General features: G+C 45.4%; 1 protein-coding gene across 6 annotated transcripts in view; it reads left to right on the plus strand.

The window, feature by feature from the left end:
• The first annotated feature begins 3,973 nt into the window (after positions 1-3,973).
• The window catches only part of MGST2 (microsomal glutathione S-transferase 2), a 73,090-nt gene continuing 62,648 nt past the window's right edge, over positions 3,974-14,415 (plus strand). For 4 of the 6 annotated variants that reach the window (XM_032147512.2, XM_032147550.2, XM_032147543.2 and 1 more), the window contains exon 1: positions 3,974-4,331. In XM_032147512.2, coding sequence (XP_032003403.1) covers positions 4,274-4,331 — 58 coding nt within the window. In that variant the 5' untranslated portion in view covers positions 3,974-4,273. The remainder of the gene's footprint in view (positions 4,332-14,415) is intronic. The other 2 variants (XM_032147538.2, XM_032147522.2) reach the window with 1 other exon arrangement.

Raw genomic sequence — 14,415 nt, forward strand, 5'->3', positions numbered from 1 at the left:
TCTTGGGTTCAAGTGATTCTCATGTCTCAGCCTCCCCAGTAGCTGGGATTACAGATGTGCACCACCATGCCTGGCTAATTTTTGTATTTTCAGTAGAGATGGGGTTTCACCATGTTGGCTAGGCTGGTCTTGAACTCCTGACCTCAGGTGATCCACCCACCTTGCCCTCCCAAAGTGCTGGGATTACAGGTGTGAGCCACCATGCCCGGCTGAGGAAAAACATTTCTATAGTTTAACACATCATTTCTTTTCATCTATTACCAAAATTATACTGAAAGAGTTACATTTAGAGTTTACATTTCATGAAAGCAGTTCTTTTACATGGTTCAGGTTTCTTTTTATGTGATCAAATCTTGGCCTCTCTGTTTCACCTTACCTAGAGTATAATTTTGGTAACAGTGATTCAGTAATAACCAAAGTCCTCAGAAACTCTTTTAGGTTTCTTTTGAGTTTACATAGATAATAAAAATATTTTAAAAACATTTTACTATCATTACTGTCTTATTCCATTTTGTTGCTATAACAGAATACCACACACTGGGTAATTTATAAAGAAAAGAAATTTATTTCTCACAGTTCTGGAGGTTAGGAGGTTTAATATCAAGGTGCTGGCATCTGGTGAGGACCTTTGTGTTATGTCATCCCAAAGGGAGAGGGAGGGGGCAAAAGAGGGCCAAGCTCACATTTATAACAATCCACTCCTATGATAACAACATTAATCCATTCATGGGAGCAGAGCTCTCATGGCCTAATCACCTCTTATTGTCCTACCTCTTAATACCATTATAATGGAAGTTAAATTTTAATATGAGTTTTGGAGGAGACAAACATTCAAACCGTAGTAATTACCAGTATGCTGTTTGTCCTCTTATTTTCCTTTTCATAGAAAAATGTAATAAATGGAACATACTAGAAGGATCTATAGGAACAACATTCCGGGAAAATGCCATTCCTCTTCAACCAATCCAGGGAAAACGTACAGAGAAACTCTAATTTTTGTGAGTTTTTGTTAATGCTATGGCCGTATTTCAGCTGTGCGTCACCTGGAAATTTTATCACTGCAGAAGGTGATAAACATTTCATTATCCAATGCTCTATTCTTTTATACTTTCCTAGAGGCAATAACTACATATACTGACAATGAAGATCTTTTTAAATAGACGCATGGGGTTTTGAAGCACTTGAGGTTTTATTGATTAATTGATTTTTTATTTTTTTACTTTGTGTCAACCATCTCTCAGAATCTGGATTTGGGGGACTGACTTAAGATTGGCTGGGAGAAGTCAGTAGGGAACCTCAGGATTTGTCTAGAACCTGGGAAGTTGTCTTTTTTTTTTTTTTGAAACGGAGTCTTGCTCTGTCACCCAGACTGGAGTGCAGTGGCCTGATCTCAGCTCACTGCAAGCTCCGCCTCCCAGGTTCACGCCATTCTCCTGCCTCAGTCTCCTGAGTAGCTGGGACTACAGGCGCCTGCCACCACGCCCGGCTAATTTTTTTATATTTTTAGTAGAGACGGGGTTTCACCATGTTAGCCAGGATGGTCTGGAACTCCCAACCTCGGGTGATTCGCCCACCTCTGCCTCCCAAAGTGCTGGGATTACAGGCGTGAGCCACCGCGCCCAGCCGCAAGTTGTAGTTTTTAAACCAGTTGACTAGTACAGGTGTACCCAAGAGTTTCTCAAAATAAGAGTTACCAACACCCAAAAGTTACAGTCATCAGCCAGGGCCACATTTCTCTGCTCAGGTCCGCCTGCTGTTGTTCCTCTCTTCCTGAGCGGTTCTCTGACTTTGAGAGCCTCTGCCTGCCTACAGGCCTAGTGTAGACCTCTCCTTCGAGATCTGTCATTTGGGAGGTTATTATAGTAGATGGTGATATGGGTTCAGGGCAGCTAGTTTGCAGTTTAGAATCTCTGCCATATACTGAAGCCCAAAACTATTCAACTGAGTATACAAGAATGTTTTGGTGCTGCCCTGGCTTCTTGGCTCTGCCTTCTTATCTAATCTTAGTTGTCAATGATTTCAAGAGCAAACAGCCAAGGAAGCCTGAAGACCAACAAGAAACTTTGAGCAGACCTGGCTTGCAACTATTTATACATTAATTTTGTTATTCCCTCTTTCCTATATATGTGTAGTTCCATGAATTCTCCTTTGAACTGGTTATAACATCTTACTGGTTCCCTCATGAATGAGTTACATAAAAATTTTGATATGTTTTCATTTTATATTGTATGAAAGGCATGATTTTTACCTCTGAAAGTATCTTTTAACATTAGGTACATTATATGCTAAGTACTTGTCTAGATACTTTATGTGTTTATTTTGCAGACACACAGAACACATTTGTATATGCCAGGTGCTGTTTTAAGTGCTCTATAAGTATTAACTAATTCAATCCTTAGAATAGGACTATATCATTTAAACTTCTCTTCAGCTCTTATTAGCCCCATCTTATCAAATGGAGGCTCAGAGAGACCCAAGGTTGTGTCATTAAATTGTAGGGTCTGTGTGAGGCTGAGGCAACTGCCCTCCCCAGCAGACACTGGGAGCTCCCTGCTATGGACTAAATGTTTGTGTCCCCTCTGCAATTCATATGTTGAGACCCTAACCCCCAACGTGATGTTATCAGGCATTTGGCAGATAATTAGCTATAGGTGAGGTTATGAGCATAGACCCCCATAATGGGATCTATGCCCTTATAATAAGAAGTGACCTGGAAGCTTGCTCTTTCTGTCTCTCCAACATGAAGGTGTCCTTCTGCAAACCAGGAAGAGGGCCCTCACCAGGAACTGATTGGCCAGCACTGTCATCTTGGACTTCCCAGCCTTCAGGACTGTGACGAATAGATTGCTACTGTAAGCCACCCAGTCTATGGTTTCTTTGTTATAGCAGCTTGAGCCAAGATATACACCTCTAATGGTGCTGTAGGATGGGGTGAGGAAAGGCCCCCAGCTTTCTTTTTTGGGAAGCTGCATCTTTATTTTTATTATTTGTTTGAGACAGGGTCTCACTTTGTCACCCAGGCTGAAGTGCAGTGGAACAATCTTGGCTCACTGCAGTTCCAGGCTCCTGGGTTCAAGCAATCCCCTTGCCTCAGCTCCCTAAGTAGCGGGGACTACAACAGGCATGTGCCACCATGCCCTGCTAATTTTTGTATTTTTTTTAGAGATGGGGTTTTGCCATGTTACCGAGGCTGGTCTCGAATTCCTGAGCTCAAGCCATCTGCCCATCTCAGCCTCCCAAAGTGTTGGGATTACAGGCATAAGCCATCCTTCCAGGCCAGAATCCGCTTCTCTAAAAAGCAGATTCTCCTGCCTCAGCCTCCTGCGTAGCTGGGACTACAGGTGTGTGCCATCATGCCCAGCTGATTTTTTGTATTTTTAGTAGAGAAGGGGTTTTACAGTGTTAGCCAGGATGGTCTTGATCTCCTGACCTCGTGATTTGCCCTCCTTGGCCTCTTAAAGCGCTGGGATTACAAGTGTGAGCCTCCGCACCCAGCCAGTTTATTTTTTTTAAAATGGCTGGGCACAGTGACTTGTGGCTGTAGTCCTAGCTACTTGGGAGACTGAGGCAGGAGGATCACTTAAGCCCAAGAGTTGGAGGCTTCAGTGAGCTATGATCGTGCCACTACACACACCAGCCTGGGTGACAGATCAAGACCCTGTCTTAAAAAAAAAAAAAAAGTAAGATTATTATCAGAGTCTCTAGGTGACAGTGAGAGGCAGCCTGGTGCAGGGGATAGGGCACAGCTGGAATCTGCTAGACTGGGTTCAAATCCTAAATCGGCCATTCAGAGCGTGAATAAATTAGAACTGGCTTAAATTAGCATTTAAAATTTCAACAGGATTAGGTAAGTACTTCCTTCTGACTTTTTCCACAGGTGGTGAGAAAGGGCTCAGCAAGGCCCTGGGAGGGAAGGGCGTGGGGATGAAAGGGATCCAGAGAGTCTGTGCATTGGCAGAGAAGATGGCGTAACTGGCACTGCGGCTGGAGGGCTGGTCCCACAGTGAGCTGCAGCCCTGCCCGCTGGCCATGGGAGAGGCTTAAACAAACGCCGGAAGCAACTCCCAGCCCCATAAAGATCTGTGACCGGCAGCCCCAGACCTGCCTGCCTTCCTGACTTCTGTTCCAGAGCAAAGGTCATTCAGCCGCTTGAATCAGCCTTTTCCCTCCACCCGGTCCTCAACTTTGTTTACCCGATAAGGAAGGTCAGCATTCAAAGTCAAGAAGCGCCTCTTATCTTCCCCTGCGCTCTACAAATAGTTCCGTGAGAAAGATGGCCGGGAACTCGATCCTGCTGGCTGCTGTCTCTATTCTCTCGGCCTGTCAGCAAAGTAAGAGGCATGGGAAGTTCGTGTGTGTGTGTGTGTGTGTGTGTGTGTGTGTGTGTGTGTGAGACAAGGCTTGCGGGAGATAGGGAGACGAGATAGGGAGGGAAGGAGATGGGTCCGGTGTTTTGTTTCCTACTTGCCCTTGCAGGTAGCTCTGGGTCCTCAGAGCACAGTCGCCTCAGGGTCACCCATGCCGCCTGCTCCCCTCCTTCCCAGGGGCAAGCAGAGACTGAGAACATTTCAGAGATAAGTTCTCCCAACTGGAACGCTGTGGGGCCTCAGAGCTCAGCGATTCTACATCATCTGTGGTTACGACCCACAGCCCGTTCAAACGAGCGTTAGTAGCCTGCTAACCTGCAGGAAGTGGTGTGAATATTAATTACAAGTGTTCCAAAGGAAACGTGCCTGCTTCTAAACCTGGTTGTGATTTCTTGAACGTTGTTGTTTTAATTAATGTGTTTTCTTAAATAAACTGCCTATGGCGGTATGATTATCAGATTGAAAAAACTTCCTTCAGAAATATGAGCTTTAGATTAAGTAATTAGCTCTAAATTTTAAAACAGCTTCCCACTAGGATTATTCAATATCCCGACTGCCTGGTTAAATAGAGGGCTTTTACTCCATGGGAGTCACATTTGCTCAATTCATATTATCTTACCTACAATGTCAGCTGGGGAAAGGGGTCCGAGTGCAAGAGTGCAAGACTTCTTACCAAGCATGCATATTTCTTTATATTTCCAAGTATGCCTGTACCAGGAAATAGGGCCAAGCTGTAGACTGCTCAGGTTACACAAATAGCCAGAAGCAGGAAGGCCTCACAGCTGAGGGTCCAGTCCAGGCCTCCGTGCATGCTCAATGTCTTGCCTAGCCAGTCTGTTTTGAGATTGTATGAAGATCTTGAACCTTCAGACTCACGTTGTGTGGTTTGATTCACACAATCTGTTGTGGAGAAGAGCAGGATATTTGTTTCTAATTAAAGAAGCACTTAGATCTGTTAAAAGGAAAACCCTAGACAAATTACATTTAACTGAGTTTAATTGAGCAAAGAACGATTCACAGTTGGGCATGGGGAACCGGAATAGGTTCAGAGATACTCTGGGGCTGCCACGTGGTAGAAGAAGATTTATGGACAGAAAAAGAAAGCGACTCCCAGAAAACGGAAGCGTACAGTTCACGATGTACGGAGAAACCTTTAGGCCGAACTTAAAATATGTCAGAAGGCAGCTTTAGGCTAAACCTAATTTAACAGGTCTAAGGCGACCTATCCTGACTCACAGGTGCTACCAAACCATAATGCGCTTTATCCTAGGCCTGCAGGTCCACAGATGTCCCAAGGCTGACAGAGGTGCTCATCTTCCCTGTTTGCTGCTTCTGCATGGGGCTGTGTGAACTGGGGCCAGAATGTTAGGGGGCTGGATGGAGTGGGGGTAGGGGTGGGGAGAGAGGAGAGGAGACTGGGTGAATCCACATGATTAATGGTGGACAGGGAATGTTTAATGACAAGGTGTTAGGGCCGGGCACGGTGGCTCACGCCTGTAATCCCAGTACTTTGGGAGGCCAAGTCAGGTGGATCACAAGGTCAAGAGATCAAGACCATCTTGGCCAACATGGTGAAACCCCGTCTCTACTAAAAATACACAAATAAGCTGGGCGTGGTGGCATCCTCCTATAGTCCCAGCTACTAGGGAGGCTGAGGCAGGAGAATCGCTTGAACCTGGGAGGGGGAGGTTGCAGTGGACTGAGATCACGGCACTGCACTCCAGCCTGGTGACAGAGCGAGACTCCATCTCAAAAAAAAAAAAAAAAAAAGATGTTGATGAAGAGTTGAACTCTGTAAAATAATTGAAAAGCTGTATTCTGAGCCAAACATGAGGGACCAGTGGCCGGTGACACAGCCCCAGGAGATTCTAAGAACATTTGCCCAAAGGGGTCTGGCTACAGATTGGTTTTATACATTTTAAGGAGACATAAGATATCAACCAATTAATGTAAGATGTACATTAGTTTGGTCCCAAAAGGCGGGACAACTGGAAGTGGGGCATGGGCTTCCAGGTCATAGGTGGATTTAAAGATTTTCTGATTGACAATTGATTAAAAGAGTTTTATCTACAGACCTCAAATCCATAGGAGGGAGTGCCTAGGTTAAGATAAGGGGTTGTGGAGGCCAAGGTTCTTACTATGCAAATGAAGCTTCCAGGTAGCAGCGTTTGGAGAGAATAGATTGTAAATGTTTGTTATGAGACTTGAAAAGGTGCCAGACTCTGTTAATTCTCTCCTGGATCAGAGAAAAGACCTAGCAAGGGAAAGGGATTTTCTACAGAATGTAGACTTCCCACAAGAGACGACTTTGCAGGACCATTTCAAAATATGACAAAGAAATATATTTTAGAGTAAAATACTTCAATTTCTTTCAAGGTCTGCTATCTGTCATGTGATGCTATACTAGAGTCAGGCTGGAATTTGGTGTCTCATTGCTACAAAAAGTCTTAAGTGTTAGGTTTTTTTAAAGGGAAGGTGGGGTGAAAGACACAGAGACAGAGAGAGAGAGAGAGAAAGGAGGGGGAGGGGGTAGAGGGGGAGAGGGGTAGAGGGGGAGAGGGAGAGGGAGAGAGAGAGAGGCTTTACAACAACACAGGTATATTACAAAAACCTGTGGAGGTGGGGGGACCAGCTTAATGCCAGAGCCAACCATTACTTACATGCTGGGGTATGTATAGGTATGGGTGGGAGGGGTTTGGGCAGTATGGCTTGCTGCCCTGGAGGATATTGATAAGATGTTCTTATGTTCAGGTGGTTTGGCCAGGGATGTTCCTTGGGCTCTCTGTCAGGATTTGATAGGGATATTTCTTCAGTTGGGCCTTTGCTTGGCAGGGTATGATAAAGATGTTCCTGTGTCTTGTGGTCAGGTGGTTAGGCAGTATTTCTCAGGGCCCGAACCCCCATGGAATGTTTTACTTTGACCAAGGTCTGTGAAATGGCAGGGGGCTTACAAAATGGTGCAGTTTGGACTAACATTAAGGTCTGTTTTAATGTTAATGCTGGTCAGTTATGCCTGAATTCCAAAGGGAGGAGGATATAATGAGGCACGTCTGACACCTTTTTCCCATCATGGCCTGAACTCGTTTTTTAGGTTAACTTTGGAATGCCCTTGGCTGAGAGGAGGACTCCATTTAGATGGTTGGGGGGCTTAGAATTTTATTTTTGGTTTACAAAGGAGAGAGAGAGTGTAAGAGGCAGACAGAGAGAGGAAGACACAACTGTTTAGCTGGCATTAGGAACCAGAATTTGCTCCTTTTGCAAGTCTCGTGTTCATGGAGTCAGGACACCATGTGCCATGGTTGAAGCAGCTTAGGTTTTGAAGACAGACAGAGCTGTATCTGTTGGTCTAGCCACTTCCCAGCTGGGTGTCCCTGTTCAGGATACACTGCCCTTCAATGTCACCATCAAAGAGGATTTAATGGGACACTGGGGAGGAAATCCCACCACAGTTCCTGGCCCCATGTAGGCACTCAGCACTGTCAGTTCCCATCCTAAGGTCCTTCTTCAAAGAGAGAAGTTTCTGCTGCATGGAGAGGTAGAGACAGGGTGAAGGAACCCAGCTGTGGCTGGGTGGGCATCACAGGGGGTAAAGGGCAGAGAGAAAGCTTCCCCTTCACCCTCTGAAGGTTCACTGAACATCAACTGACAAAAGGCAGATTAACAGGAGAAAGGGTATGACAATTTATTTTAATATGCACAGCATGAGAGAATGGTTGCCCAATAATCCAAAGGGGTACAGCAGTTTGTATACCATTCTTCACAGGGGAGGGAGGAAATGGGGAATGCAGACAATTCTTTTGAGTGGTAGTAAACGATTATTAGGGAGAATGAATGGACTGGGAGACAAAGTAACTTGTCAATGATTCTCTGGAATTTGATTGGTCAGAGGGGTAGGCTTAATCTGGTGGGAAAGTTCGTCCAGGTGTGTGCATTCCTCGGTCTTCTTTTCCACATGAGATAATGAGGTCTGAGGGAGGAGATGGCAGGCCATTGTGTTTGTCTTAGGGGGTCTGGTTTCTAGGTAGATAAGGGAGCTTCAGAGGACTGCCCAGCCACATCCTGTGCCTTGGTAGAGACCACAGGTTGAGACAGGAGGCAGTGGAGAGGTCGCAAAGACCTTGAGGCGGCTTCTTTAGTTCAGTCATATTTTGAGGTGCAATATTCTGATTTCCTTCGGTGGGGGGGTTAACAGAAATACCAAACTCTGTGAAATCTTTTAAAGAGGTTTATTCTGAGCCAATATGAGTGACCATGGCTCGGAGAAAACACAAACCCAAGAAGCCTTCAGTGGGTGGTCCCAAGGCAATTGGGTTACAGTTGTTTTTATACATTTTAAGGAGGCAGGAATTACAGGCAAAGACATAAATCAATACATGGAAGGTATCTATTGGTTCAGCCCCAAAAGGTGGGATATCTTAAAGCAGGGGGCTTACAGGTTATAAGTGGACTCAGAGATTCTCAAATTTGCAGTTGTTAAAGGAGTAAAGCTTTGTTTAAATACGAATTCAGCACAAAGAAATGCTTACATTAAGAGAAAGGGTGGCCGGGTGTGGTGGTTCATGCCTTTAATCAAGCACTTTGGGTGACCAAGGTGGGTAGATCACTTGAGCCCAGGAGTTCAAGACCAGCCTGGGCAACATGATGAAAAATACAAAAAATTAGCTGAGCGTGGTGGCGCTCACCTGTAATTCCAGCCACTTGGGAGGCTGAGGTGTGAGAATTGCTTGAGCCCATGGGTTGCAGTGAGCCGAGATCGTGCCACTGCACTCCAGACTGGGTGACAGTGAGACCCTATCTCAAAAAAAAAAAAAAAGATAAAGAGGTCATCTGATGCTATACCAGAGTCAGCTGGAAAGTAAGCCACATACTGGGTTAATGTAAAAGGACTGGCCTGATGAGATTTGATGGTTTGTAGGGCGTGACTTAACCCTTGCCTTGCAAGGCCTTAGGTCTTGTCTACAATTTGATGTCTTCTTGCTGCAGCTGGCTTTGTTAGTCTTATGATCCCCATTTTAACGTTAATCTTGGGCAGTTGTGCCTAAACTCCAAATGGGCGGGGGCACAACCAGGTGTGTCCTACCTCCCTTCCCCTCACGGCAGGGAATTCAGTTTCTCAGGTCTCTCTGGGGTTCCCTTGGCCAAGAGGGTGTCTGTTCAGTTGTTTGGGGGCTTAGGATTTCATTTTTGGTTTCTCCCCAGCACATGTGTATCTCTGGAGAAAGCTAGGGAAAGAGGAAAGACAGGCAAAGCAAAAGGAGATTATTCTCAAGAGGTTTTAATCAACTCATAAGATGGGAAATAAAGTTGAAACTCTACAGAAAAGGAGATGAAATAGCACCCCACTCTCATCATATATTCATCATATATACGTATATATATTTTAAGACATACTGCTCTGTCACCCAGGCTGGAGTGCAGTGGTGTGATCTCAGCTCACTGCAGCCTCTGCCTCCCAAGGTCAAGCAATTCTCCTGCCTCAGCCTCCCGAGTAGCTGGGACTACAGGTGCACCACCATGCCTGGCTAGTTTTCGTTGTTGTTTTATTTGTTTTGTTTTGTTTTTTTGAGAGGGAGTCTCACTCTGTGGCCCAGGCTGGAGTGCAGTGGTGCGATCTCGGCTCACTGCAACCTCTGCCTCCCGGGTTCAAGTGATTCCCCCAGCTCAGCCTCCTGAGTAGCTGGGACTACAGGCACATGACACTGTACCTGGCTAATTTTTGTATTTTTAGTAGAGACGGGTTTCACTGTGTTGGCCAGGCTGGTCTTGATCACCTGACCCCAGGTGATCCACCTCCCAAAGTGCTGGGATTACAGGCACGAACTACCACACCCGGCCCCACTCTCATCATATTATTCCAAAAATAGCCATGGTCTCTCTGAGGCCCCTGACCTGAGAGAACAGAAGGGCTTCTATCCCTTGGGGCTGGAGGTGAGCCCAGCCGAATCCTCTTTCTTGGGGCTGGGCTGGGAGTAGGTGGGATATCTCAGTACCTCTTCCATTTACTAAAGCTCATTACTCACACTTGCTAGTATCACAAACAGATGCCCACTGGGTGCAATTAGCATAAGAAAAGATAGCACTTTTAAAGCTTGCTTACTCCCAGCCTCATTTTGAAGCTCTAGGCTCTTGTGCATTACTAATTCATAAGTCTAGGAGCGCATACCTTTCATTATTTCCATTTTATAGGTGGAAACAAGAAGACTTGCCAAGTATTTTCTGCAAGGCTGTGAAGCATGTTAGAAGCAATGGTAATAGCAGATGCAGAGTGGCCAAGTCCTCATTTCCCCCTCAATGGACAAATCCCTTTAGCTGAGCCCATGAGTCATTGGCCTTTCCAGATTGATGCTGCCCTGGAGGGATGGAGCCCAGGGTTGGAGACAGTCAGGGCCCATCTGTACATTCCTTCTCCTCGCTCTGCTCTCTCAGGCTGCAGTATGAATGAGAAAACTCCGATCCCAAGCATTTACACACTTTTTTTTTTTTTTTTTTGACTCGGACTACAGTGGTGTGATCTCAGCTCACTGCAACCTCTGCCTCCTGGGTTTCAGCAAATCTCCTGCCTCAGCCTCCTGAGTAGCTGGGACTACAGGTGTGCACCACCAAATCCAGCTAATTTTTGTATTTTTAGTAGAGACGGGGTTTCACCACGTTGGCCGGGCTTGTCTCAAACTCCTGACCTCAAGTGATCCGCTCGCCTCAGCCTCCCAAAGTGTTGAGATTACAGGCGTGAGCTACCGGCCACCCGGCCAGCATTTACACACTTTAGATATTCAGTGACAATGTTTAAATCCTAAACAACAGCTTATTTGTAGCAGAAGGGGATTAGTGGAAGGGAAGAACCTGCTGTGAGAGCCCTTGCTATACCAGGATCAATACTGACTTCTTGTGAGAGGGGAGATCGTATCCTGTTCCAGTAGGAAACACATTGCCTCTAATACTCTTAACACAGGGAGAGACCCAAACTACACACTTGGTGTGGAATTTTAAAAGGAAACGATTTTTAAAACATTAGCAAGTAGGAAACAGGTATTGAGGTACTCAAACAAGTCAGACAAGGGGATAGTGGGGGAGAAAACTGGTAAGGAGCTAAAACTGAAAGAAATAATGTGAAGGGAAATAATAGTTGCTGTAACCCAACTGAACGTGGGTCCATTCGCCCAGCACACAGAAACGAACACAAGCACCAGGATTTGCAGTGACAGAAAGGTAGGCATTGATTGCAGGGTGCCAAGCAAGGAGAACTGGGCAGCTAACACTTAAGACCCTAACTCCCCAGTGGCTTTTGGGCAAGAGTTTTACAATTTTATTTATTTTATTATTATTTGAAACAGGGTCTTGCTCTGTCACCCAGGCTGGAGTGCATTGATCCTGGCTCACTGCAGCCTTGTCCTCCCAGGCTCAAGCGATCCTACCTACTCAGCCTCCTAAGTAGCTGGGACTGCAGGCGTTCACCATCACCACACCTGGTTAATTTTTGTATTTTTATTCTATAGACATAGGATCTCACTATGTTGTCCAGGCTGGTCTCAAACTCCTGGGCTCAAGCGGTCCTCCTGCCTCGGCCTCCCAGAATGCTGGGATTACAGGTGTGAGCCATTACACCTAAATGGGTTTTTAAAATTTGTTTTATAGAGATAGGGTCACGCTATGTTGCCCAGGCTGGTCTTGAACTCCTAGTCTCAAGTGATCCTCCCACCTTGGCTTCCTGAAATTCTGGATTACAGGAGTGAGCCACCAGACTTGGCCCAAGCAAGGGTTTTTAAAGGCAGGGGTATATTTCAGGAAAGCAGAAGGCATTTGGCCTCAAAAGGCAGGATATCTTGACACAGGGGCTTAGAGGCCACAGGTAGATTCAGAGATTCTTTAGTTTGAAACTGGTTAAGGGAGCAAGGCTTTGTCTAAAAACTTGGGGTCAGCGAAAGAAATGTTAAGGTTCTAAACTAAAAAGTATCTGAGACAATCAATTTAGAAAATTCATTTTGCCAGGGTTAAGGACATGCCCGTGACACAGCCTCAGGGGCCCCTGACAACATGTGCCCAAGGTGGTCAGGGCACAGCCTGGTTTTATACATTTTAAGGAGACATGAGACATAAATTCATCTATGTCAGGTGTACATTGATTCAGTCCGGAAAGGCGAGACACCTTAAAAGTGTGTATCCAGGTCATAGGTAGATAGGAGACATACTTTTGAGTTTCTGATTAGCTTTTTACTGAATCAAAGGAAGCAATGAAATATGTGTTTGTCTCAAGTGAGCAGAGGAATCACTTTGAGTTCTGTCTGTCCTTTGTCCACAAGGAATTTCCTTGTGGGTAAATTGTGAGGGAGCTATGTAGTTTTTTTGTTGTTGTTGTTTAACCTGGGGTCTAGGCACAGTGGCTCACACCTGTAATCCCAGCACTTTGGGAGGCTGAGGCGGGTGGATCACTTGAGGTCAGGAGTTCGAGACCAGCCTGGCCAACATGGTGAAACCCCATCTCTGCTAAAAATACAAAAAACTAGCTGGGCATGGTGGCACATACCTGTAATCCCAGCTACTCGGGAGGTTGAGGCAGGAGAATTGCTTGAACCCGGGAGGTGGAGGTTGCAGTGAGCTGAGATCATGCCACTGCACTCCAGTCTGGGTGACAGAATGAGACTCTGTCTTAAAAAAAAAAAAAATCTTTATAGCTATCTTATTTAGGTATAGAATGGGAGGCAGGTTTGTCCAATGCAGTTCCCAGCTTGACTTTTCCCTTTGGCTTAGTGATTTGGGGGTCCTGAGATTTATTTTCCTTTCACGAGGTTTAACCTGTGTGTGTGATTCTCTGCAGGTCCCTCAGGAAGAAATTTAGAACAGGGAATTGTGGTCAGAATTCAGTCCTCAGTTCCCACTTAGCTGAGGTCTGTGTGACAGTGGTCAGCATTTTCCATCTGGTGGAGGTCCTGGTTTCTGAGAAACAACTCAAGAACCTATGTGAAGACGTTATCTTTAGTTTCTATAGGGAACCGAACGTCTTGTAACTCTATCTTATTTGGGTGACTATTATTTAAACTATTATTACCTTCTCACTTAGCGGGACTGAAGGCTAACAAGGTGCTTGGAATTTCTCTTGAAGGAACTCAAGAGTTTTTATTTCCATGCTTGAGGTGGCTGGCAGGTCCCTAAGAGTGTTCCTTGCTCTGTCTCAATGCCAGAAGTTTATTATGGGGTGAAAAGAGGAAGTTAAGGACAGGAGGCAAGACCTATTGAAGGCTCAAAAACTGACAGAGGAGGAAGTATGGATGTGGAAGTGAAAGAAGTCCACAGAGCTCATCACAGGATGAAGGTGGTCCCAGGCATCAGAGCTGATTATCTAACGAAATGAAGGAGAAGAAAGTCATACTGTTTTATAACAGGGAAACTTCGGCAGGCAGGAGCCATCATCCCCAAAGTTTTCTTGTACCTGCTGGGCAAGGTGTCAGAGCCCTGGCAATGGAAAGTGATTGGCCCACAGGGAGTAAGAATTTACCGACAACAGTATAGGTTTGAAAAGGAAAGTTTTATTAGATTGAGAGAAAGCTGCAGAAGAGTGTAGCGGGCTGCCTCAGCGAGAGGACTGAGTGCGCCGGGAAGGATTTTCCTTAGGGGTATTTATGGACCTTAAAGCAAGAGCTTAGGGGTAATTTGGTCCATATTAGCCACGTATGTCATGATAAATGATTACATTTGTAGACATTTTGGTGTCATAATGTCAGCAAGGGTTGCACAATGAGTGTCATCGTGCATGCATTCCGGAGCTGTATAGAGGTAGAGAAAGTCTAGTTACGTATAAATTTTGGGGAAAGAAGCCTGGAACCAGCCTTAGACGTAGGGAAGATCAATTATTTCTAAACTCCTCAGATAAGGAGTTCTGCCTCTGGATGGTCGGCTTCATGGCCACCAGGTAGTCTTTGCTCTCTTTAGTGGCCCCTCCCTCCTGGCCTCCTCATCTGCAGGCAATCTTTATGTCACTCTAGATTCATTTGCATTTTGAGAATTTTATATAAATGAAATTATTCAGTAGTACTCTTTTTTAAAATCCTTGCTT

Source organism: Hylobates moloch, unplaced genomic scaffold (assembly GCF_009828535.3).
Source record: "Hylobates moloch isolate HMO894 unplaced genomic scaffold, HMol_V3 SCAFFOLD_3, whole genome shotgun sequence".
Lineage (NCBI taxonomy): Eukaryota > Metazoa > Chordata > Mammalia > Primates > Hylobatidae > Hylobates > Hylobates moloch.